Source organism: Periophthalmus magnuspinnatus, chromosome 21 (assembly GCF_009829125.3).
Source record: "Periophthalmus magnuspinnatus isolate fPerMag1 chromosome 21, fPerMag1.2.pri, whole genome shotgun sequence".
Classification (NCBI taxonomy): Eukaryota; Metazoa; Chordata; class Actinopteri; order Gobiiformes; family Gobiidae; genus Periophthalmus; species Periophthalmus magnuspinnatus.
This window is the reverse complement of record NC_047146.1, coordinates 19430927-19458134: the sequence shown is the minus strand read 5'-3', so window position 1 is coordinate 19458134 and position 27208 is coordinate 19430927. Positions and strand designations below refer to the sequence as shown.

The 27208-nt window shown below is 39.6% G+C and overlaps 2 protein-coding genes across 8 annotated transcripts in view; both read left to right on the top strand.

Moving 5' to 3' along the window:
* The window catches only part of map4k4 (mitogen-activated protein kinase kinase kinase kinase 4), an 80065-nt gene extending 67821 nt beyond the window's left edge, over nt 1-12244 (top strand). For 4 of the 7 annotated variants that reach the window (XM_055230782.1, XM_055230781.1, XM_055230780.1 and 1 more), the window contains 9 exons: nt 238-352; nt 1735-1923; nt 3569-3712; nt 5446-5580; nt 8221-8321; nt 8983-9132; nt 9502-9661; nt 9957-10096; nt 11121-12244. In XM_055230782.1, coding sequence (XP_055086757.1) covers nt 238-352; nt 1735-1923; nt 3569-3712; nt 5446-5580; nt 8221-8321; nt 8983-9132; nt 9502-9661; nt 9957-10096; nt 11121-11204 — 1218 coding nt within the window. In that variant the 3' untranslated portion in view covers nt 11205-12244. The remainder of the gene's footprint in view (nt 1-237; nt 353-1734; nt 1924-3568; nt 3713-5445; nt 5581-8220; nt 8322-8982; nt 9133-9501; nt 9662-9956; nt 10097-11120) is intronic. The other 3 variants (XM_055230784.1, XM_055230779.1, XM_055230785.1) reach the window with 2 other exon arrangements.
* A 1685-nt stretch (nt 12245-13929) lies between these two features.
* Nucleotides 13930-26860, top strand: LOC117388910 (interleukin-1 receptor type 2). Its single transcript, XM_033986465.2, has 10 exons — nt 13930-14133; nt 16419-16506; nt 18201-18531; nt 19184-19358; nt 20849-21005; nt 22720-22788; nt 23956-24021; nt 24112-24247; nt 25347-25492; nt 26167-26860. The coding sequence occupies exons 2-10, from the start codon at nt 16422-16424 to the stop codon at nt 26334-26336; spliced, it is 1335 nt and encodes a 444-aa protein (XP_033842356.2). The 5' UTR covers nt 13930-14133; nt 16419-16421; the 3' UTR covers nt 26337-26860.
* The last annotated feature ends 348 nt before the right edge of the window (nt 26861-27208 follow it).

Here is a 27208-nt window from a genome sequence, read left to right as displayed (position 1 = left end):
GTCTTAAGTTTAGCTCCACATAGCAGATAGGAGCACAGTGGCAAGTATGATCCCGTTATATTCACTCTACCTTTTGTTTATGACCCATACGTTTGACCCTGGTTATTTGACATCTCCATCTCTGTAGTTTTAAGTTGGGCATCTGTTTTGTTTGCATGGAATCATTTTGTCCGCATATACTTTCCATAATCATGGTGAATGGTATTGTGTATTAAAAGTGTCAAATGTCTTGCTCAGAGCCAGTCCAGTCACAACATGCAGAAACACAAGTCCTCCTCCTCCTTCACGCCCTTCATCGACCCCAGGCTGCTGCAGGTGTCGCCTTCTACTGGCAGCGCCCTCAATAATGTCGGTATGACTCTTTCATGTTTTTTGGTTGAATTGGTGGTTTTCAGATTCTTGAATGTGATGATGTCATACTCCCAGATTTCCCTATTGTTTACATTGTACTTTGATATAAAATATCCAAAAGGTAAATAAAAACATGCTGAACCTGATCATTTCTACTAGACTAGACTAGACAGAAATTTGTTGGGGTTTTTTTTTGCCAATATTCATTTTAGCTGCCTCTCCTTTATTAAGGGACCTATATTACAGAAGTTTTGTTTCTTTCACACATGTTTGACTACATCGCCAAAGCTCAAAATTCTTGGGTCCACCTTGTGATGTCATGGAGTAGTACCTGCATGACAGCTACCTTTTAGTTCAATAGAGATTGGTAATCCCGATGCTAAACTCATCCAAATGATTCAACTGAAGGTGTAGGGAGTTTAAAACACAGTGGAGCCCTTCCTGTGTTACTATGATATCACAAGGTGGAACACAGTGTTTTCTGTTTCAAAGAAGAACCCAGCCTAAATATGTAGGGTTTGAGTGTTAAACATCATTTAAATACTTATAATTAACATATAGAATTTTGTGATGTCATCTGAGACCCAGTAATAGAGACTAGTTATTATAAAGTGGTATATTTTTTTACATTATGTTTTGGTGTTAACAGAAAAAAGTAAACATAATGTGATATTTCCCGAATAAATGACCACATTTAAGTTAAAACATAATTTTAATATTTTCATTGTACAGCTTTTTAAACTTTTCTTTCACTTTTGAGGTTGTGTTTGTACACTGTACTGTCTTTTTTTCTTTCTGTAGCATCCCCCCACCAGATGGTAACTTAGTTTGGCATATTTTTTTTTATTTGTTTTTTTAAGATAGACAAAAGTACTACTAAGTTCTGGTGAAGGATATGCCGCCTGCTTGTCACCACGGAGATGTTATTGCTTTGCCTGGAATGTTACACAGTAGGGCATTAAAACTGTATGTAAATGTATATTTTCATGGAGGCAAGAGGGAGCCCCCACAGACTATATTTATAGGTCAGATCTGTGGAGAGGGAATCCTGCTCCCCATGATAATGCATGTTTTTCAAGGCATGTTTTTCAGGGTATTTTTGAGCAATAAAACACCTGAAATTGAATAGAACAGATCATTTAAATACCATACTTTGGAGCATTCTAGGCAAAGCAATTTCATCTCCATGGAAACTGCCGTGACTGAACCCTCACCAGACAAGTTACATGATTTCAGTTATTTATGTCTTGTACTTGTATTATTATTTACAATATTTCATTTTTTTTTTTTTTTACATTTGATTTCCGTATTGCATGATTCTAATTTTGACCATTTAACCCCATCCTCCCCACTGTGTCCTGCTTCCTTCATGTCCCTCCTAAGCCCTTCCCTTTGACGTCCTAGGCTATGCTAATGATGCGCGGCTAGCAGAGGCACTAAGGGCCGATGCATCACGCAAAGGCTCCGTGGTCAACGTGAACCCAGTGAACACCCGTCCCCAAAGTGACACGCCCGAGATCAGGAAGTACAAGAAGAGGTTCAACTCGGAGATCCTGTGTGCCGCGCTGTGGGGTAAGGCCAAGAGTACAGCAGGACAGCTAAAAATATAATATAACACTTATGCAAATGATATATATTATATCACTTATACAAAGGAACTGTATGTAGCCTTCACTCTTACTGTGCAGGATTCATGCAGTTAAAAAATTTACTAGAATCACAAGTGGTCACCAGTGCCTTATTCTGCAGATAGAGAACATATACAAGTTTTTTCTTAGCTCAGAACCTTCAGGATTCACTCACTGAGCTGCAGAGGCTGCACTAGCACTGATTAGTGATTGTCTGCAGGTGCTGGGGTTTAGGTAGAGCCCATTCAGATCAGAGAGAGTCCTTTTAGATTTAGCATTGATTTCAGCATTGAAACTGGCAACCCAAATGTTAGACTCATGTGCGTTCTGATTGGATAATTGTCTTGAACTGAAACACAAATTTATAACATAAGTAACTTGGCCATCATGTCCTGCGTTTTTATAGGAAGGTTCCAACTGGACAAACCTTTTGAACTGAATATGTTTTGCCGCTCATCCAAGAGGCTTCTTCAGTACAAATACATTTTGTCCAGTTGACAGAGTTGAATTCTCTTTTGCAGTCCAGAGTTACCCCCAATTCCTCCTTTAAAACAGATTAAGTCATAGAATTAAAAAAAAAAGAAAAGCAAAACAACAACTCTCCTAAACATAAGGTGTGAATACCAGGTGTCAGCTTCCTGTTATATTAAACTTTGAAGACTTTTCTCTATTCAGAAAAAACAATATTTTGTTTTAAATTGTTGTTGTAATGGAAAAACATTGGAAAATAATTTCCCAATTTCTGAATGAAAATAGATATATTTGCTATGGTAACAGTCCTAATTTATTATCATTCAGAAACACAATTGTACACAATATTGAGAAATACTGATGAAACATGAAACATAGATGTAGTTACAGGCCTGTCCGAGCTATCCAAACACCAGCACTGAAAAAACACAGAATTCATCAGCAAAAAAGTATGCTATACATTTGCCCTATAGTGTTGGGACATGTCTTTGTTTGGTGGAGGAGGAAGTATGAAAGAGGAAGGAACATGAAACATATGTGTGCATCACCTGAGAAAGCCCCTCACACTGTCACTGTAGCTGCTCTCACGTACTCGCACACGCACAGTCAGCTATCAGCCAGCAGGGAGCATCAGTGTCACAGCACCAGACTCACTCTCAGAGGAAGCCAAAGGGGTTTACTCAAATTTACCTTAAGATAATATTTCTCACTTCTTTCTCTCACTTCTATTTAGGTATTGTTATGATCAGGCAGATGAAACATATTGTTTAAAAAAACTGTATTTACTCTGATACTTCAAATTGTACGTAATTAGTGAGAAAGAAAACTGTTGTGGTGAGTACATATGTGATTTTTCCTTCTCTACTCAGTGATAAATAAATGTAAAACTAACGTTAAAGTATTCAGAATACAGTACTCTGAGTTGACCATGTAACAGAATATGTTACAAAATGCATTTGAATGCACATTTTCCTGCTCCTGTCTGTGCTGACTACCCCATCTGCTCCTGTCTCTTCTGACTGCTCCTGTCGCTGCTGACTGCTGTTGTCTACTCCTGTGTCTTCTAAACTGCTCCTGTCACTGCTGACCACTTTTGTCTGCGTCTGTCTCTGTGGCAGGGGTGAACCTGCTGGTGGGTACAGAGAGTGGGCTCATGCTGCTGGACCGCAGTGGACAGGGCAAAGTATACCCTCTGATCAACCGCCGGCGCTTCCAACAGATGGACGTGTTAGAGGGGCTCAATGTCCTTGTTACTATATCAGGTACTACTACTACTACTACTACTACTACTACTACTACTACTACTACTACTATATATCAGGTAATATTGCTGTAGGCATCTGCAAAATGCAAAGCTCAGCAGCTCTTCCTTTTCTAAATAAATCCTAAATAGTGATGATGCAAAGTTGATATTGACATTAGACAGGCATTTCTTAACATGCCGTTGTATGTTGCCATGGTAATGTGTCTATTGCTGTGGAGTTTACTGGGCATTTTCCATGACACGCTTTACACAGGTGACATCACACCCATTGCTTCTCTCTCTCACACACACGGCAAACACGCACAACCATGACGTCTCCGGCTGGTGTCCCAACACTCTCCGACCGCTGTAGCTGTTGTGACATGCGAGGGGAGGAGGGGGAGAGAGGGTAGAGAAGGGGAACATGGGAGGAACGGGTAGATATACTAATTGTACACTAGGGCTGCAAGATTAATTGCAATCAAATCGAAATTGCAGTTGGAATGGATGAGATGAGCCGATCGCAAAGTCTGCAATTTTTGAATTGCAATGCTTGTCTGAAAAATTAAAATTAGATATAGGTTGAGCCCTAACATATGCTGTAGGTAACTCTTTGGATAATAACTGCATGTTTGGCAGTTCTGTGGGCGCATACCAAGAGTTCTGCTGAATGTACTGAGTACCCCCTATACTGAGTGATCAAGTATTTTCACCCATGACAGAATTTAATATTCAATACATGTCTATACGTAGAGGTTAAAGGGGTTCATGTCCCCATAGAAAAAAGTGCATAGTAGGCTAATCCTGCAGGCAGGTACTCATGACCATCAACCTTCCCAAAGATTTCCAGGCACTGCACTGCACCTGACAGGCTGACTGTTTGGCACTGGAGTGGTCAAATATAGAGGACAAATTTGTCTTCTGTAAAACATATTATATTTTTCCCAGAATACAATAGATGTGTTTGTAATTGTTGCACACACAGCCTAGTACTGATATGAACATTCTGCCCAATTCAGTTTAATAGGACAGCAAGAAAAAAACATGAATTTTGACATTTGTAGATAGTGCACACAAATGGTTGTTGTTTACATGTTTGTTACATTTGCCAATGAGTAAAAATAGTGTGTTTTATTATGTTAGTAAAGTTGATGTGAAAGACAGGTACAGTGTAGAGATTTTATAATACAGCCATGGTACAGACGCACAATATGAGTCTCAAAAAAACATAAGCCCATAAAAAACTATGTTGTTTTTTTTTATAAGCATCTGGAAATATTCGGGATTTGAATATTTCCAGATGCACTATTGGCTGATAGCTGAGGATATGTCTTCCATTGTGATAGCTGTCTGCTGTTTTCCCCTCAAAAAGTGTTTCAGAAAAGTTACAGATTATCAGAAAACATGTCCTCCCTCAGTGGACATTCTCTGAGGGTGTGATGATAACTGTGGGCTTTGTTCTGTCAGTAGCTCTATTAGACTTTAATCTAATCATTATTTTAACACAATCTAAACAGAAAGAGCTGACTAGAAACTAGTGAAGATGATTTGTGCTCATAAACAAGTTCTTTTTTGTTGAAAATTACACACCTAAACAGGACCATCAGCTCTAAGAAATAAGTAAAATATGTGAAATGTGCATTAAATGTACATCATTACTGTTCATTAATCAGCTCTAAAAAAAAAACAAAAACAGGACTACATGTAGAGCTGAATGCAGACTGTGAGCATTGTGTGTTTTTGTGTTGCCAGGTAAGAAGAACAAGCTGCGTGTGTACTACCTGTCGTGGTTGAGGAACAAGATCCTCCACAACGACCCCGAGGTGGAGAAGAAGCAGGGCTGGACCACGGTGGGCGACCTGGAGGGCTGCGTGCACTATAAAGTCGGTGAGTCCATGGTCTGGTCGAAACACTGAATGACAGTTAATGAAGGTGCTGATGTTTCTCTCAAATGGGGTCAGAATTTATCCACATAATAACAACCAGACATTGTGACAATCCAACTGAAATGTGTTGAAACGTTGCTCTAAAGGGCTTAGTTGAGATTCAGTTTTTGCACAAAAAATGAATTTAAACCTTTTAAACTAAACTAAAAAGTGCAGATATGTCACACCAAAAGTCAATGTTTTTGTTTTTTATCTACTATTTGTATTATTACATTTAAAAATTCAGTACATATTTTCTTGTAGATGATTTACATTCCACCTCTAGACACGAGACAGTAGTTTTGTGTCCATTTTATAATTATGATTATTATTTTCAGAAGCAAGATCCGAAAGAAAAATTCCCAAATGTTTAACCTGATCATTTCTATCAGTCTCTATTCTCCCATATATTCATCCAACCACAACATTTTCCCCAACTGCCACATCTGGGTTCTTCATTTTTACTGCAACTCTGCTCATTTTTAACAGAGCCTTCTCCTGCTGCTTATTAACGACTGGAGTGTGGTCTTCCAAATGTATGGAATCACCAAGGCTTAAAGGTGCACAGTGACTGAGTGGCTAGCACTTACACCTGAAGGTTTCGGGGTCAATAACTGTGTTGCCCAGGCCTTTCTGTGTGGAGTTTGCATGTTCTCCCTGTGTCTGGGAGGGTTTCCTCTGGGCACTCCGATTTCCCCCATCGACACAAATCATGCACAATAGGTTCAATCCTTCAGCTAAGGTCCTGACCAAGACTAGATGGAAGATGAGTCCCACTGCTCCTGAAAGGCTGCCCCAGTGACACTGAAGGATGAGTCAAATGAAGAGGATACATTTCCCTACAGGGACAATAAAGTGTACCTTAAGTTATGTGACTTTTCTGGTGAAGGGTCTGCCACCTGCTTGTCTCTATGGATATCTATCTCCATGGATACTCACTTACGCTAAGAATGTTTTTCACAGTATATTTGAAGTTTAAACTCCTGACTTTGACTAAATACATAAGAAGGTGGCTGGCCCTGCACCAGAAAAGTGACAAAACAAAAAAAAATAAAAATACAAATATGTTTGGAATGCTTCAAATGTGACTTTGTGTATAGCTCAACTTCTCCTTTTCTGCAGCTACCCCTTTGCCCAACGTCTGCCAAAATGCTAACTCAACAAAAGTCAAGCTCCCAGCAAAATGTACACAAAATGTCCAAAAAGTCACTAGTCCCTGGGGCAGTGGGCACAGAATGGTAAACTGGAGTATGTAGAATCCTGTATTGTGAAAGACGCGGTAGACAGGACAAGAGGATATGTCCTGTGTCCTATGTCCTCACACTGGAGCTTCGTGTTGGAAACTCCTCTGCTCTGATAGATGTATAGTCTCTGCTCATTTACAGTCAGCTAGCATATAATGTAATGAACAAGTGTGCTAATGTGTGGGGATTCCAGCGCCAAACTATAGACGGTGTAATGAATGTGATGATGTCATACTCCCAAATGGGGGGCAAGAGCTACATTGATTGCATTGTACTTGTCCATGAAATATTCAAAAGGTAATGGCATAAATGTTGAAGCTGAACATTTTTATTAATGACTAGACCCAAGAGCTCACTTTATTACAAGACAAATCTGCATTTTAACAATATTCGTTCCAATCTGTATTAAATATTATTGGCTCATAGAATGTTGTGATGTCGTCTGCAACCAGCAATAGAAATATAGAATGGAGCAACGCCTGCAATATAGTCTGATTTTAAGTACCAACAGTCCTGCTTTATGTGGTCTAAAGACATGCCATGCAAAAACAACGATTTATGCAGAAAAAAGTTCTAGGAAACAATGCATTTATATAAGACACAAGTATGCCGTTTTTACATATAAATACCAAATCTTCAGCTAACAAACCCACTCACTTCTCCTTTTTGCTGTTGTCTCATATAAATCCTAATTCCTCCTGCTTTGAAATAACTGCATTTCCTTCTTTATCTGTATCTGAAATACATAAATAACATTTATTTTAGCTGTATATATTTTAGTTTTATTTAGTCTCCATGTCCTAAATCTCATTTACTTGTGTCTACAAAATGTTAGAAGAAGTTACTAAACGTTAGAAGAAGTTACTAAACAGATCAATTCTTTATTTATTATTTTTTCTCTCCAAACAGTTCATTATTGTAAATCACCCAGAGAATTACACTATAAACCAGTTTGAAGTCCCTGTTCTGTCAATTGGTTTTGCTCCAGTACAGATGTATTGTATAAGCAAATAAATCAAAATAAGTCATGCATGCTGTTTACATCTAATTATTAAGAGTTTTACTGTCCACTAATCAGGAAGTGCACGTTAGTATGTTAGTTGTGCTTTAGATGCTCAGAATGCATAAGGTAAGTAAGCAATAACTTTGGACCACTGCAAACCATTTAAAATGAACTAGTTCCGTTTTTCACATTTTAAGATTACAAAAATCTTAAACAAATGAGGATGTGGTTGACTTCTCTGTCTGGACTGTGGCCAAGAGCTTTTGTTTCCATGTAATTTAACTGTGTGCATTTAATAGTCAGTTATTGTGTGCATTTTGCACTTTATCAGAACTTATTATGTTGTGTTCCACAGTGAAGTATGAGAGGATTAAGTTCCTGGTGCTGGCTCTGAAGAACTCTGTGGAGGTGTACGCCTGGGCACCCAAGCCCTACCACAAGTTCATGGCCTTCAAGGTGAACTAATACAGGCTAACACAGGCTAACTGCTAACAACAACATAGCTCATTAGATATCAGAGTCATTTCAGACTTTTAAAGGGGCACTGTGAAACTTTTCTGGTAGAGAGTGCACCACCTGATTTGTCTCCATGGAGATGCTATTGTTTTTCCTGGAATATTCTGCACTGTGGCATTAAACTTTCCCCATAGAGACAAGCAGGTGACAATACCCCTGGGGCACATTACAAATCAGATCTGTGAAGCGACGCTACACATATTATAGATACTTGTTTTTCAAGGTATTTTTCGCAATAAACCACATGTAACTGAATCAATGCGAGATAGATAAAACAACTCCAGGGATGCTTCTTATGAGGCTAGAACTTTTTATTATGGTTAAAAGTTCATTAAGTCAGTTAAGCACAATACTGGTACTTTAAAGAACATATATTATGCAAAATTGCTTTATTTTTGCTTTATTCATGTTTGATGAATTCTGTGTGTGTATACAGACTCACACATACATATATAAATATATTTTTTTAAGTTCTAAATCATGACATTCCAAAGCAAAAGTCCTCAAGTGCACGTTTAAAGACCATAGTAATAGATCATAGTAATAATACGAATAATGCATCATATTTGTTTATTTTATTGAATGCTTTTGTCCATTCCAGTCATTTGGAGACCTGGTGCATAAGCCTCTACTGGTGGACCTCACAGTGGAGGAGGGTCAGAGGTTAAAGGTCATCTATGGCTCCTGCTCAGGCTTCCATGCTGTGGACGTGGATTCAGGCGCTGTCTACGACATCTACCTGCCCACCCATGTGAGGAGCCAACCCACCTGCACACATATATATATACACACACACTATATATATATATATAAAATGAGACATGCTTTTTTCTCACTGTCTGACATTAAACCTCAGTCCACCACTTCTGTTTAAAAGACTGAGGTTTAATGGACAAGCTGTTGACCACTGTTGAAATCTTTTCTACATTGAACTACACGTGGATGAATGAAGGATGACACCATCTCATTCCCAACATAATAGCTTGTATCTTTTAAGGTGAATTGGGGCTTCCAAACAATATTTTGCTCACACAAATCCAGGAACAGCTGTGTTTCATATATTTTCTCTTTATAAAGGACAGAGGACTAAGACTGTGTGTGTGTGTGTATGTATGCTCAGATTCAAACCCACATCCAGTCCCACGCCATCATCATCTTGCCCAACACAGACGGCATCGAGCTGCTGGTGTGCTACGAGGACGAGGGAGTCTATGTGAACACATACGGACGCATCACCAAGGACGTGGTGCTGCAATGGGGCGAGATGCCCACCTCTGTTGGTACGAATATGAATCCCACTGTTACTATAACTACTGCTATGAGGACGAGGAGGTCTATTTCTACGAGAGGGTTGGTACGAATATGAATACTGCTACTACTACTACTGCTACTATTAGTACGAAAACAAGGAGGTCTGTGAACACGTATGGATGCATCACCAAGGATGTGGTGCTGTAGTGTGGTGAGATGCACACCTTGGTATGAATACTACTACTACTGAGGACAAATGTTACAACAAAAATGATCTCTCATGCTAATGTTAACTGTAACACTCCTGTCTGCTCCTGTGTGCAGCATACATCCGGTCCAACCAGATCATGGGCTGGGGTGAAAAGGCCATTGAGATCCGCTCAGTGGAGACAGGGCATCTGGATGGAGTCTTTATGCACAAGAGAGCACAGAGGCTCAAATTCCTGTGTGAGAGGAATGACAAGGTAACACACTCACCTCCTCTTAGAACTGTAGGGGAGACTGTATTTAACAATATTACACCATCAGCCTTTTAAGAAAACACTATACTTTAATCCACACATTGCCATTGTCCGCGCCATCGTCATTGGGGTTGTCTTATTTTGCATGGGGCTGGATCTTGACAACAAATAAGTTCTATCTGGACTAAAGCTGTTTAAACCCTCTCAGAGAATAGACACAGTGTTGATTTGATGCACATGAACATTGAACATTTGACACAAATCAACCTACTATATCATATTTTATAAATATATGATATCTGACGAAATAAAGTGTTTTTATTTCTCGTCACCCATCAAACCATTATTCCCATCAAACCATTTTTCATAACTTTTAGAGACCATGCTAACAGTGCACTTCCTGATTCTTGGACAATAAACTATAACTTTATAATTAGATGCAGACAGCCCACAGCAGTCTCATTTTGACCCCAAGAGATATAACTGTACTGGTGCAACGTGTAATATACTACATGGGGAAAAAATCTTAAACAACTGGCAGTAGACCATGATAATTACTATGTCAACTTATGGTTCAGTATATGAAAGCTGGAACAATATAATTTGGGACTCCATATTTATCATGTGTACAATTTCTTTTCAATAGTCGGGAGATAAAAATTTTTTGTAATAAGGTAAGATTTGAGCTGTAGAGGACAGAATTAATAAATTTTATGACTTATTATTGATGCCTTTCGCTCTTTATTTGTTGCAGTTCATGCCTTTTAATCAAACCCTGTATTTAAAAATTGGTTTACTAGAATTATTTTGTTTTGTGTCAGCGGCATAAAGTAGTTTCAGTATTATAGTTTATCGCAACATTCCTCTGTAGTGGTATATCATAATTCAAAATCATGACAGGCCTCAACAAATCTGCATTTTGATACCGACAAATGCATCGTTTAGACATTTTAATGACATCAAATGAACATCGTATTTTTGACATTTATTACTTTGTAGTTGAAGGCCTCCTCTTGTTGTTCTGCAGGTGTTCTTCGCGTCTGTCCGCTCCGGGGGCTCCAGTCAGGTGTACTTCATGACTTTGGGGCGGAGTAACCTTCTCAGCTGGTAGAGCCCGCCCCCTCCCTCTGCTGTGACCAACACTGGATCTGAACCCACTGCGAAGCCCCGCCCCGTCCCAGCCTGTCAGCCAATCACCTTGCAGAACGGACCTTTCCACTTCCTCTTCCTCAGTCCAGTTGGATTCCGAGCGACGGGCAGCTCTGGCGGGACATTTTGGGTGTTGCTACTAACTTCTAATACTACTACTGCTTCTGGAGAGATCCCGCCCCCTCCTGCGGCTCGACCAATGAGCTCTGTACGTGGACTCCAGTGGGTGGGGCCTGTGGTGTTAATGCTCCAGTAGTATGTATATGTCCTTCTGTTTGGTTGAACTGTTTGTTATGCTGTAAAAAAAAACACATTTCTACAAGACTTAAAATAACTTGATTCAAAGTATTAATCTGGATTTGTATTAATCTTATTTAATTAAATTTGTTTACTAGATCTAAGACACTTTTAAAAGATTATTTCAATCCAAAATAATCTGCCTCAATGTGTTTTTGTATTGTCAAGTAACAAATTTGAAGAAGGCATCCATCATTGGTTGGTTTTATAATTATTCATCATAAATGTTTCATAAGAGTTATTTTTATTTTATTATTCATTCATTATATCATTTTTTTAAGTTAAACAAAAAATTCCAAATTACTCAAATCCAGTTCAATATTTGTTATTGAAGTCATTTTAATTGATGTAGATGTATGTTTTTTCAGCGTAGAGGAACTTCCGCCGGTGGAATAAGTGTAAGGATTCATTGTACGTCTAAAATACTGTACTGACAAAGGAAGGTGCCAGAGAAAGATGGATTTATGATAGTATTTTTTTGAATTGTTATTATTATTATTATGATTATGATTATTATTATTATTATGATGACTATTCCTTGGAGATCAGTGTAAGCCGTCTTTGGTTGTTTTCTAAGCCTGGCACGCAGGGAGCCAGTGTCCACGGTTTGCTTGCTTTATCACAGAAGTATGAGGTGTGTTTCAATACAGTCATGTGGATGTTTAGTCCCAAATATTAATAAAAGTGTCACGTGTAAAATCATAACTGTGCCGTCTCTCACTTCATCTTTTCTGGGGTGTTGGGGGGTTGAATGGTAAAAACTATACATATTGCTCAACTATATTGATCCAAATGTACTGTTTATTGTCACAAATGGCATTTGTAACTTGTAACTTTTCTGGTGAAGGATCCAAAATTCTCCACAAAATGGTGTAAAACTTGGAGACAAGCAGGTGACTCCACCAAACCAAGTATTTTTTGGCAGTGTTTTGTTTTTAGTCTCCATTATTGTACCACCACAATAAACACTATTACTACTACTACTAATACTACTACTGCTACTGGTGCTGCTGTATTTAAAGGAACCGTATGTTTATTTTAAATTCCATTAACAGAACTTATCTGTGCCCCAAATACAAATCAAATCCAAACACCAAATAGCAATTATAATGTCAATTCATTCTTAAGTACAAAAACATTGGACATGATAAACAAGTTGTTTGTTACAATTTGGTGTTTTGCAAAAAGGATTCTGCTGTGTACTGGAGAGTGCTGAGTTAACAAACAACTACTATGTACTACATACTATGTAGTGTTCCAGGAAATGTTTTGCTCACTTGGACATCATGTGACCACAGAGCACTCCAGTCAGATTCACTTTTATGTAAACAACAGGCTAAAGCCTGAATATTAGCCTAACTTAGTGTTAAAGGTGTATTCCGCAACTTTTCTGGGAGCAAGTCCAGCACCTGATGGTATTGCTTTGTATTGGAAAAGTCCCAGTTCCCAATTGCATCAAATGCACATTATCAATTACTACCAATACTTTTACTATTGCAATCACTACTATAACTATTACTACCACTGATAGTAATACACACACCAACACTCATCTAAGTCACTTAGACGAGTGCACTGTCTATTCCCAGGCCTATATGGTTCAGTGCACATGTGCTGTCATAGTGAAACTATGAGTTTTGACACAAGCGTGAGTGGAACAGAGAAGTGCAGTAGTATTTCCACACTGTCATAGTCAGCTGAGCTGCAGTCCCACTACGCATCCTCATCCTCATCAGCAGCAGCGGCAATTGCAGCTGCACAGACGGCCTCTGGCATCTGTCAGGACATAGCACATGCTCACTCAGAGCTGTGGAAGCTCGGCCTCCTGTAGCCAATCTCTGGCCCCCCTCTAGCCTGCCTCTGGCTCACCTATGGCCCCCCTCTGGCTCCTCTCTGGCCCCCCTCTGGCTCCTCTCTGGTGTCTCTCTGGCCCCTCTCTGATCCCCCCCTCTGGCCCCCTCTGGCCGCTTCCTGGTCCACCTCTGGACCCTCTCTGCCCCCCCCTTCCCCCCGGCCCACCGCTGGCCCCCCTCTACCCTCCCTTTGGCCCACCTCTGGTCCCTCTCTGGCCCATCTTTGCCTCACTTCTGGCCTATGTCTTGCCCCCCTCTTGTACCCCCTCTGGCCCCTCTATGATCCAACTGTGGCTCCCTTATAGCCCACCTCTGGCCCCTTTTTTAGCCCACAGTGACAACAGACTGTCCATATGCTCACAGGACCCTGTACATTAATAGCTGACACAAACCGTCAGCTCCTCTCAGTAGTCCTAAACAGGACCAGCCCAAAAGTACTGCCCTGTACTCTGTCCCCTCAGGTCTTCCCCTTAGTCCTGTCCACACTGTCCTCTGTGAGAGACAGTGACACAGTGAGACACCTCTGTCCTGTTGTGTTCATGTGCACACTAAGAGGACATGGTGCTGCATTGGGAAACCTGAGAATTTTCCCGGAGGTGAGACCAGACTGGTTATATACAGAGACAGACAGAGACAGAGGACAGAGGCACAGAGTGAGAGGAACGCCTTGTTCATCTGGATTTATCTGAACTCACCTGGCCTACAGGACCAACGAGGACTTATCTGGATCTTCTGGACGCAGTGAGTGAACATCATCTCTAAATATTTCGTTCTACTTGATTCTGTGAGCTAAAGCAGTGCACAGCAGATATTCAAACTTATCACCTTGACAAGAAAACATTACACCATCAGCTGATTTCATTAATTTGTCAGTGAAAAGTTTCTTGACGGGGGTATATAAAGTACACTAACGGTAGTGAGGAGGCTGGTTGTCTTGCTGTTGCTGCTGGAGGGTACTAGATGAAACAATCAGGCGAAGGAGGGGAGAGAGAGTGCATTTATATGTGTATCTACAGTTTTTGTCATTCAGGCTTTTAAACCATATGATGCTGCTACATTTGGTCTTGAATATTTCACAAGTTTGAAAAATATAGGTTGACCTTCTGTATTCATGATATTTCAGCTTCCTTCTTTTCAGCTTTTGATTGTGCAACTCTTTCCCAAATATATAATGTTTTCTTTTAAACTGTTAATTGCTATGGCAAAGTTCACAATTTCTCATCATTCTGAAACTCATGAAAAGAATAGATGCAAATGACATAAAAGTAAAGTTGGTTTTGAAAAACATTCAGACAGCCACTGTGAGTGTTATCCGAGCCTGGTTTAACGATTTACATTTTTTTTTTTTTTTCAAATGATATTGTGATAGACACTTGGCCTTTTTTATGAAAGCAAAATCCTTTTTCTTTTTTTTTTTTAGTTTTACTGGACTTACAGAAATGTAGGCTGCACAATAAAAACATTTTATTACAGCCATATTACAAATTGTTACCACAATTTATACTTTTAATAAACCAAAATGCAGTTTTCCACACTTTTTAATAGAGAAGCTAACTAACTGTGACTTTTTTACCCTGGAAATTCAAAATTGTGGATTGTCTTTCGTTATAAATACATTTAAAGTCAGTAGAATCCTTTAAATATTAAGTGTTATGATGGTTTATACACTTTGGGGCATCCACTAATCCGATCGTTGGCGCTTCTAATTCCGCTCTTGACATAAACATCATTGGTAGAGTGGTCTGATACACTGACCCATAGGTTGGCAGTGCAACTCCAGCTCCCACAGATGAAAACTGACACTGTGTCCTTGGGCAAGACACTTAACCCCACCTCACCCACCCTGTGTCTGCATACACAGGAGTATGAATGTGTGAGTGTGTGAGTGGTTCCCTGATGTAAAGTGCTTTGAGTGTGTTGAAGATGGAAAAGTACTCGATTAAAATGCCTCTAGTCACTGAGAATCAAATTATATTAAATAAATAGGCAATGCAGCATAATCAACACGCACAAATGAAACTAAAGAAAATTCCCGTAATGGTTTTGGGGGAGGGGACTCAGAAAAGGTCATTTAGGACAAGGAATGTACCAAGGAAGAAATACAACCTTCATTTATTAATGAATTTGTTTTAATTTGATCGTATTTTATCACAGGTCAATAGAATATTCATGTGAAAGTGGGAAGATCTGCTGTGTGTCACTATCGCTCGCACGGTATCGCTCACATGGTATCGCTCACATTTATGAATGAGACTGTTTACAAAGGGAATGGCCCTGTGAGTGTGACACATTCAAGGCCACAGCAAAAAAACAAATGTCAGTTATTTTAGTCCACAGCAGAAGTGAAACCTCTTCAGGAAGATGTGGAAATTTTCACAATCTGCAAAGAAGTAGGCAATTAAAAAAAATCATTATAATATCATTCTGTTTTGGTTATTTAGATTTATTTTGTAAAACAGGGCACTGGACATGACTAATTATTCTATTGTGGAAATGTATACCAGAATTACAAAACATCCTACATTACAAAAGGAGGGTCACAGGTGTTCAGTCATGTGTTAATCAGCTTTTACACTTGAAGGCAGGTAAAACAACATTCCTGTGAGATAGGGATAGAGTCTTTGCACAAAAATATGCTAAGAATATTTATTCACAACACGAATGCACATAAATTTGCATGGGATTCTTGGATTAGTCTTGTAGTTTAGATATAGTTTAGATTTCAGTCCCCTCTCAAATGTTAAAGTAGTAAATCCTAATTCGAATAAATACATTTCAAATATAAGTACAATCGTAGTAATTCCTGAGAAAAATCGTTGTTGCATAATGTTTGATTGTTCCATACACATGAGTCAGTTATATTTATCACCCATGTGTGCGTGTTTTCCTTCTAAACTCAATGACATCACGGCTTGAGTGAGTGATGTCAGACACTATAGCTCTTATAAGGAGAGGGACGAAGTTATGGCCTCGGACATTTCATAAGTTGTCTCATACATATTGTTAATACTCGTATGTTTGTATAGACCATGATGCTGTGGCTGCTGCTGTCCGTGGCCCTGTGTGTAAGTGGGATGCCCCGCCTGCCCTCCTTGCCTCCTCTGCCCATGGAAGGTGAGCTGCTGTTACTAGTTCTTCTTCTTATAAAAATACTGCGTAATCTACTCCTGACATGTCTTCATTTGTTTACTTTATAACATGGAGCCCCACCATATGTCTTGTCTTTTATCTGAGTATTTCTACTGCAAGTCGTTACTTGGACTTGAGTCTGACTTGAGTCACTTTGACTTGACAAAGCAGAGGACTTGGACTTGTGGGCTATTGACTTGGGATTTGACTTGGACTTGAGACTTACTTACATCCTATTTATAATGTGTTGGCTAGTGGGTTATCTATGTGCATTTATGCATACAGTCTATGATTACCATAAATAAAAACATTAAAATATTTACAAGGTATAGCGAGGAATACAATAATGACTAAATACTGTAAAGTGTAAACACACTGTAATGTAAATGTAAACTACAGTATACGAAAAATAAAAACAGTTATATCCACAGTAAAAGACGATATCATAGTTCAGCATCGTCATTACAAATCTGAGGTGGGACCAAGTTGTTGCTCTGTAAGTCTCAAGTCCAAGTCAAGTCCCAAGTCAATAGCCCACAAGTACAACATTCCAAATAGGAAGTGTGCATGGACACGCTTCCGGCTCCATCGACTCCTCTCTCGGTAAATGCTGCTGTCAGGCTCATCATTTTGGTCTTAAAATGTTTGTTTTAACCCGCTCTACATGATCCTGCTATTTTTATTGTGTCCCTAAATCAAGACATGAATATTAATAACACAAATCAGGTGCCTTCTGTACCCGAGGTTGCTCCTGTTAGTGTTGGCAACAGGTTTGATTGACATCGTTGTCAGGTGACAGTAAGGGATGTTACCTTCAACAGCATCGCACTGGATTAGCTCTTTGGTTGCTGTGATATTCATGGTCAGAATTCCAAATATGGAACTCTCCCTTTTCCCTTTAACTGCTCAACAAGCTGGAACCGAACACTACGGGTGACATCACCCTCTCATGGTCCACTTCTTTATACAGTCTATTATGGTAATGGTTAAAGTCAAGTATTTGGGGATCTTGTGAGATGCGTCATGTGACCCCACCAACTGGCTTTATAGTAGCGGTCTACATTCACATAAAAAAAACAAAAAAAAAACTTGAGCCCTGACAAAGATAACTTGTAAATTAAAATGAAATTTGAATGAATGGCTCACTCACACACGTGTATAATGTCTGTAATGTACAATTACACCATAGGAACCATAGGAAGAGCTCACATCACAACAAACTAAAATAAACGTTTGTATGTTCACCCAACAAAGTGTGATAGTTTGATCTCTAAACACTGTTACAGATCAAACTACTGTTCTGGTGTTGTGCCCTTGGGCAAGACCGTTAATTAGCGCAATGGGTCGAGCTGAATAGTTGCTTGTTCTGTTTGAAGCTCAACATAGCTGATCTTCTAGTGTTTTGGAGAGAAATGAGTCTGGCTTTACCTACAGTCTACAGTGTACGCGTTTACATTTTGGCTTTTTAATAATGATGTAATAATGCTGCCTACTCTCTCCTCCCTCCTCTACCCCCTGTGCCCCTCTCCTCTCTCGCTCTCTCCCCTTCTTTCCCTCCTCTTCTCTCTCTCTCTCCCTCATCTCCTCTTCCTCCCTCCTTCCTCCCTTCTCTCCCCCCTGTGCCCTCCTTCCCCCCCTCCTCTCCCCCACCCCTTCCTCCTTCTCTCTCCTGTGTAAAGATGGTTGCCTGGTGGTGTCCCCAGAGGTGAAGCTGTTCCGTGTGGAGGGTGAGGCGGTGATACTGTCCTTTCCATTCTTCCACAGTGTCCTTAAAGCACACCGGATGTCCCTGTCTGGAGCCTCTGTCCTCATCTCAAAAGTCAACCACACCAAAAACTCCGCCCACAACACGACTTATAATCCTGCCCCCAAGGACACCAACAGCTCCGCCCACAACATGACCTCTAGCCCCGTCCGTGACACAGAGGGGCGTGTCTTGCAGCAGGGAGCACAGCTGTGGCTCCTTCCAGCTCAGGAATCTGACTCGGGACAGTACACCTGCACATACAGGTAACACTTTGTGTCTACGTGAAGTTCTGTAATGACTCACATGTCCTCTATATCTCTAAAAACACGTACAACACGTTTATCACAATGAAAATTTGTACACACACTCATCTCATGACAAAAATCAGTTCCCCATTACGTAAATCCTTTGTTATTAGATCAACAACACGTTTAAAGTGGAGCTAAATTACAGTAAATCCACTTTTTTCACTTCTAAACTGTGTATATGGTGTCCTGGCCTCTGCAATTTTAAGTGCTTGGTGACATCACACAAGACCTGATAATATTTATATACACAGCCTGTGATTGTGCCAGATTTTTTGATCCAATTTTCCCTCGTGTGATGCCATCAATATGTAACTCCCTCCAAAATAAAACTCCTACTTCCTGTAATTTTCAACACAACACAATTTTTCAACTTTTCTTCACAAGTTGCTTCTTGATTGGTTTAAAACTATTATTTACAGCAGGTATTATCCCACCTACTTAAGTCCAAATTTGAGAATCATCAGAACCTGTCATAAACACTTTAAAGTTAAAAGTTAAAATAGGTTAAGGTTGGGGTTTAGGCTAAGGTTTGGCAAGTAGTGACTATGGATAAAGTGAAATAAATGGAAGTCAATGTATTGCCACTATGTGTGTTGTGTGTGTGCAGGTCTGAGAGGTTTTGTGTGAGAGGACGCCTCAATCTGCAGGTGTACTCGTCCCCTTCTATGCACATTGACAAACTCAGGTACTCCATCAGACTCTCTGAGGGGGAGAGCCTGTTCTTCAGATGTCCCTCTCTCAGCGTCTTCAACCACACGGAGACACACATCCACTGGGATAAGGTCACTATTTCTACTGCAATACTGCTACTGTTATTACTTCGACTTGTACTGGGTCCATGCGACGTCACTGATTAAAATGGAGCTGGAGAGCAGGAAATCTTAAGAAATCTGACCTGTTCTCCAGCTCAGTTTACACTTTAGGAATTCTACGTGTTGTGACGTCACATGAACACAACCTATTACTACTGCGTTTCATTTATCCTTGTAGGTCAGACCTCAAACCTCGGTGTAACGTTTTCTTCGTTCCAATGGCCACATCGTAAAAACATTACAGTTTAAGTACAATAATGACATGAAACTAGCAATAAAAAATAGGGAAAGGCTAAAAACAACTGTAGGCAAGTCACGATAACAAATGTTTACATGTGATATTTAGCTGAAGTAATCATAGACGATACACAATAATACACAACTGATTTATGCCACTAACGTAAAAACTCAAGAGCAGATTTGAACCACAAAAAGTATAAAAAAAAAACTAAATCTACAATATTGTTAAAAAACCATGAGCTGCAATAAAGATACAGCAGAATGAAACACTTTAGTACTTAGTGTGCAGTTATTAATTCAACCTTTTATGACTTAAATCTTATTAATTTGCTAAAAAAATAACCAAAGATTTCCCAGTCCTGCAAAGAAAATATAAATGATAAATACTGACCCCCAAAAATATTGTTATTTGATATATTTATTAAGCTGGACGGTGTTATTATATTTATAAGTTATAAATTAACGTTTTAGAGTGAATTTCTGCTTTTGTTGTCAATAGCTCAGTGTTTCCATTAGCATAACGGAGCATAATATGGAACATCTAAAAGCAAATTAACAAAAGTACAATCAATGTTTTGTCGGATATCAGACTTTATCAGATCGCGTGGTGCTCCAGTGTAAATTTATAAGTTGGAACTCAGAATATCCAACCTTCAAGGACAACTGTAACGCAGCATACTACTATTGATACGTTAGGTTCTTGGTCACCAGTATTGATAATTTGCAGTCACATCAGGGTGGGGTTGTTCTACATGTCTATGGCGGAATGTTCAGCATTTGCCATGGAGACACAATGAACACATTAGCAAGCACAGCCAAAAAAAGTCTAGTCTAAAAACTCAAGAAAAACTACCAAATGGATAACACATTTTCAGGAGCCTGTGATCAAAGTTTTCATGGTGCTGTTTAGATTTTCAACAAAATAGATGAGATTGACGTAAACTGTTGGCTAAAGCCAGCGAGTTTGTGACTTTAAAGTTACTTGAAAAGGACTTGTTTCAGCTCACCTGTTGTAGTTCCAGCTAAATCAGCTCTTTCTGGTAAGATTATGTTTAACAAAGCTCAGAGTCTAACTTAAGTAACAGAGCTTCAGACAGACCAGTGCTTCCAGTCAGCTTCACACCCCCAGGGAATGTTGATGACATCAGCTGCAAATTATCAATTACTGTTTGTTTCTGTCACATTTACATTGTGTTGATGTCGTGGTTGTGTTGGCGCAGGTCTCCGGTGCTCGGGGCCCCTTTGACTCCACTAGGGGCTTCTTGATGATCCAGGAGGTGCACAGGGAGCACTCAGGTCTGTACAGATGCCAGGCCACGGTGGTCCTGAAGCAGAGAGAGTACAGAGTCAGCAGAGCTCTCCTCATCACTGTACAAGGTCAGCTTCTAACCCACTTATTAAGCTCCTACTATGTTAAATCTGGAGCTGCGTTAATTCATTTACACATGTTTAAAGGTACACTATGTAACTTCTCTGGTGGAGCGTCTGTCACCTGCTTGTGTCCATGGAGCTGTTATAGCTTTCGTTTTTAAATATTCCACAGCAGAGCAATAAATGTAATTATCTTCCATTTTTCAACCATGCCATAACAGCCCTACTTTAAGAACGCCCCCTGTCTGTGAATGTTGTCATTTCAAACATCTGACAATAATCAGAAATCTGTCATACAATGGTAACTCTGCACTGCCCTCTGCTGGTGTATACTCGGGAGGGCTGGAACTAACTTTGGTTCCTTGGCTTTAAATGGCAGCCTGGATGAGTCATAATTACACTGTACTGATTTATAAATGCGGTTAGAAAAGTCCTACATGTGTCCAAACAGCACGCAAGTTAAAATAGTCCTACATGTGTCCAAACAGCACTCAAGCTAAAATAGTCCTACATGTGTCCAAACAGCACTCAAGTTAAAATAGTCCTACACGAGTCCAAACAGCACTCAAGCTAAAATAGTCCTACATGTGTCCAAACAGCACTCAAGTTAAAATAGTCCTACACGTGTCCAAACAGCACTCAGGTTAAAATAGTCCTACATGTGTCCAAACAAAGCGCAGTGTCTCATCTTACTGGTAAAACAGTAGAGCTGAAGTGCCAGAGTTGCATCTTGTGTCCACCTAAAAACACACACAGTCTCCAGTGTCTCACAGTCAAAGGGTTTTGTCTAATAATAAATCCACACTCAGTCACAGTCTGCAGTGTCTGTGTACAGTTGAAGCCAAACTATAATATGAACCAAACTCCTCTGTCCCGGTTAAAGTGTAATTCCCAAATAAACGTGTTGCGCATTTCCAGTGTGGAGCGCGCGCGTAAAGATGCAGCATAAATTTACTCATAATCATCGTCCTCCTCCTCCTCCTCCGTCCAGGTAACAGTGTAGTAAAAGTGTTAAGTTATTTATCAAAACAGCAGCGAAAACACAAGTGAAACTGAAGCGCGCGCGAGGCCACGTGAGGATCCTCTGCGCTCTGGACTTTATTCACACGCGCATTAGTTTTCACTTATGGGCCTAGTCAGCGATTTCTTAATAATATTGGCCATTAACAGATTGTGTGCATCAATATTAAAATTATTATTAAAACTATATCTACTCATTTAAAGTATCAGTCCTGATGGTTCTACAATGGTCTATCTATAAGTATAAGTATAACATGCAAGGACAGGTCAGAATACTATGGTGGAATTCGCTGTTTAATAGTCAGATTGCAGATTTGCTGACCTGGTTTCACAATACCTTGAGAAAGTGGTACAATTTTTCTTGACATGGTTGTTGTCAGTTGAAAGAACTTTAAGCCATAAGATTAATATGACAAGTTTGTGGAGCCGATCCCAAACAAATAACGATAAGGTTCAACATTTGTGGATCATAAGTTTGGATATTTCTTCACACAACAGTGAATCTCCCCACCCGCCATCTGAAAATGTTTTAAATGTTAGTACTAAACCGACAACAGTACTTATACTCCACTGCAACAACCTAAAAAAAACATGTAATAACACAGTAGTTATAACACGTTAAATAGTATTTCAAAGTGTGGGGCAAACCCTAATTTCTCAAGTTGATTTCTTGTTTGTGTCTGTTTGTCCATTTGTCCAGAAAACCCAAGACCTCTGCCCTCTGACCTCCCCATGACCCCCGACCCCCGGCCGATCACCACAGAAATATGTAAGTTCATACATTTAGAATTAACCTTACAGCTTAGTCGGAAGCTTAGTTATGTTTAGATCTTACGTGTGTAGTAGTAAAAAGAAGTGAGCTGAAAATTAGCCCATGTTTTTGATGCCAGTGAAGAGTAGGATATGGAGAGGCTGTGAAGGCCGATGGTTCTGCTACTGCGGTGGAGGGTTGTAGCTAGTGGACAGGAGAGTGTATTTATATGAATGTCTTGAGGAGTGACTGGCTGAGAGGACCACAGGCTCTGATTGGCTGAGAGCAGTGTTCATTTTGACAACAAAATTTAGTTTTAGACTTTTAGAGTCAAGATTTTGTCAAATAATTACTTTCAGTTTTAGCCTAGCTTCAGAAAAAATATCTAAAAGATGATTATGCTTTTTGGGGTATTGCATTAAACTCCCAAAAAACTAGTTCAAAAAGATTAAAAAACTCCAGAAATTAGACCCTGCCCCCTCACAGTGACAGTTCCTTGTAGCAAGAAGCTGATTTTCATGTGTATGATTTTATTGTTGAAAAATGGTTGTGTAAATCCCGCAACATACTACTGGATTTTTCAGTCTTAAATTATTTTTAAAAGTGCGACAAAAAGTGCAGACATCAGACATGAAGAGAATCAGATGAGATTTTAAACCTCTGAGCTCAAAGCCTGCAGAGGAATGACCACACCACAATCTAAAAGTTGTGCGTGCATCTCACATCAGCTGTTTCCTGTCTACAGTAAAACGACTCGCTCTGAGACTCTAAAATGTTCCAAATATCAGAAGATTGAACTTCTACTTTAGATGCAAGTCAAAATTGTCTTACTATTATTATTATGAGTACAGCAGATAAAAAAATCGCATAGAAGGATCCAAAGTGATGTCATGCCATCCCAAAGCTGGGAGAAGCAAATGGGGTCTAAATCAGGCAAATTATTCTGTCGTGTGTGGCGGGCTTAACTTTTTTTTTTTTATATATATATATATATATATATATAATTACATGCAAGTACAGAGTAGTGGGCGGAGATAAGGGAGGATAGAGGAACATACATTTTCTGAACACTGAAGCCTCAAATGCAGGACAATACTAAATGACTCAAACCACAACATATTCTGGTTTCATTAATTTTTTTAAAATATATTTTTCTGCAATAATATCATTACTTTTCATTTTCAGCTCCAGAACCTGCTCCTCCAAAAATCCTTTCTCCACTTAATGGAACCATCTTTGAAAATTCTCATGGTAATTCTCAGATATCATAATTCTTTCTATTAATATTTGTGATTAGTTAACACATTCTTACACCTGTGTTTCCCTGTGCTGGTGCTGTAGGCTCAGGCATGGAGCTCTTCTGCACTGTGCTCACAGACTGTCCAACGGCAGAGTCCACAGAGGTCACATGGCTGGTGAATGGCCAATCGGTGGAGTCCTCGTACCTGAATGGGCGAGCTCTGCAGGGGGGCATGAGGTGAATTAATCATATCAAATTTGCTAAAACTAAATGACTGGCAAAATAATTAGACCTGAAATAAATAATCAGAATATACATTGATGTTTATGTATTTGATATTTCTTCTGTTACACTTTATAACATTTAGAACACACACATATTTAAAGATGCATTAAGTAACATTGTGTAACACCTACTTGTCTCCATGGAGATGTTATTCCTTTGCCTAGTATGTTTGTGTAATCCCTCAGTTGTCCAGGTATGATCCATAGTAAAAGACAGAAACTGGTTCACCCAAAGGAAAAATCAGGCATTGTTATTTTGGAGAAACAAAACAGCCACTCCATAAGAGAATGTACCAACAACGTCACAAGAGCAGCTCAGGACTCCAGTCTGCTGTGCATCTCCATCTTAAAGCCTCACTAACTAACAGTCCTTTGAAGATAGTGACTTAAAGAGGCTATTTTGTTTGTTTGAAAGACAATCCACGAGAATAGGGGGTCTTAGACATCATTTATCTCCAATTTAAAAATAACTCCATCCTCAGACCTAAATATAAACAAGGAAAACAATAGGGCCGGCCAGTATGCTAGCAGGTGTGAGGGCGCCCAGTACAGCCCTGAATGATTAAGCAAAAAACGACTCATGACTTAGTGTAGTTCAATAGACCTAACAAACAAACTGTATACAGGTGTGTTAGTTTCAGTGTAGTTTGCTCCTCCCTTCCGATATAAGGCAGTGTCCACCAGCAATCTGACCAGAACTGAAGAAGCAGCTTGGAGTAAACGTCTTCAATGAAAAGCCTTTTGTCCAGTTGACAGAAGAGAATTTTTCTTTTACTACTTTGCCTAGGATGCCATACATTAAACCCATTAGTATTGTGACTATAGTAAAATTTCAAACTCAATTTTAATACTATGAAAAAGGATCACACTTTTAAAAGTAATGCATTTTTTTTAAAGTAGTAGTATTCATTTTTTGTAGCAATAGCTAATTAGTAAATGCAAGCTAGATATGTTTAATGCCATACTGGGCAACATTCCAGGCAAAGATGACTGGTAATGTGCAGTACATTTGGTAGTTTTGAATGTTCACTTAAGTGTTTGGTGTGTTACAGGGTGGGACGGGTGGCAGAGGGCTGCCACGTGGAGCTCCTCCTCATGATCCTGGAGATGAGAGAGAGAGACACGGAGGTGGAGCTAAAGTGTGTTGCTCAGAACCAACATGGCCGACAGGAAGTGGACGTGCGGCTGCAGCTGGAGGGTGAGCCTGACTGGACAAAGTGCATACTTTTCACTGTTGTAGAAATTATATGGATATACACACATTTGAAATTAATCTTTTAAGCCCCACTGTGGAATGCTTCTTGCGACCATCTTTCTGAAAGTTCCAAGGTAGGGCTTTGACTTATTTATCAGGTTATTGAGGTTATTGAGTTACGAGTTAGGCTCGTGAGAAGGCAAGCCCACTCATAGTCAAGATCCTTGTTTTCAACATCCATCCACCCATTTTCTTGATCTTATCCGGGGCTGGGTCACGGGGGCAGCAGTCTAATCAGGGACTCCCAGACTTCCCTCACCCAAGACACGTCCTCCATCTCCTCCGGTGGGGCCCCAAGGCGTTCCCAGGCCAGCCGAGAGACATAGTCTCCCCAGCCTGTCCAAGGTTTTCTCCAGGGCCACCTCAGCTGACTCCTCTCAATGTGTAGGAGCAGCGGCTCTACTTTAAGCTCCTCCTGTTTATTAAAGTTTTCATGTTTTCAACATGAAAACTTTAAGAAATTAATGAGATGTACAAGATTACCTGTTCAGATTTCAGTCTTCTCTCAAATACAATACTGGATACAAAAATGTCAAATAGATTTTTTTTATTTTTTTATTTTACTATAAATGTGCAGCCCTAGTACGACCCTGACTGTTGATCTTGTCTCTGTACAGACTCCACTCATACATGGCTGGTGGTGTTTGGGGTGGCCATCCTCTGCCTCCTCTCTGTGCTCTCGGTCTTCCTCTGCGTCATCTTCAAACCCAGATCGAGCCGGACCAAACTGGACTACACACTGGCCAACCGGCACAGCAGCTCCTGCCTCTCCTCTGACCTGAGCTAAAACATCACTCACCAATCTGAAGAAATGTGTCTCCATGGTAGAGTTAAACAATTTGGGAAAACAATCCAACTACAATTTTTCGGACAAGCTACGATTGTGATTAGATTTACGCTTTATGTTTTAATATTATGATTCTGTTCAAAATTCACTTTTAAACACGTCCAGAACAATTGACAGAAAGATGGAAATATCAACTGACAAATACAAGAATCACATTATAGAACATGTTTGTACAGATCTAAACTACAGGGTTAGAATTTTGTATGCAGAATAATGTTTGTATAATAGGTCTGCTTCAATGCTATACCATGGGACACTCCAGATAAAGCAATAATATCTCCATGGAGACGAGCAGTTGGCAGATTCTCCACCAGAAAAATTACATGGTGTACCTTTAATCCTGTGCAGCTATTTCACATGAATGTAAGAAGAACTCCTGTCTGATTAAAAATGTAAAAAATAAATAAATAAATAACATATATTGTTTTACAGTGGAGATATTGGATTCATGAAATGTCGTTGCTGTACACTGTCACTGGATATGAAAAGTGTCAAAATAAATACATTTAATGTGACCTTTATTATTAGCGTGTTTTTATTAATTTATTCTTACTTTTTTTCATAGATTATTTTTCCAGGCCAAGGTTTAGTTTGTTTTCATACCTGATTAGCACTGATTAATGACTGTCTGCAGATGCTGTGGTTTAGGTAGTGATGATTCAGATCAGAGGGAGTGATTTTAGGCATAAACCATCTGGATTTCAGCACTGAAACTGGCAACACAAATAAGAGGCTCGTGTAAAGGTCATTCTGTCTTGAACCAAAAGACCAAATAATATTAACAGCGGGGCTATCATGTCCAATGTTTTTTG

Bases quoted from the DNA above. Each gene is read 5' to 3' on its own strand.
- LOC117388910 (XM_033986465.2), top strand. From the start codon at position 16,422: ATGATGCTGTGGCTGCTGCTGTCCGTGGCCCTGTGTGTAAGTGGGATG. The intron at 24,022-24,111 runs GTAATTCTCAGA...CTGGTGCTGTAG, and splicing joins CATCTTTGAAAATTCTCATG to GCTCAGGCATGGAGCTCTTC. The intron at 24,248-25,346 runs GTGAATTAATCA...GGTGTGTTACAG, and splicing joins GCTCTGCAGGGGGGCATGAG to GGTGGGACGGGTGGCAGAGG.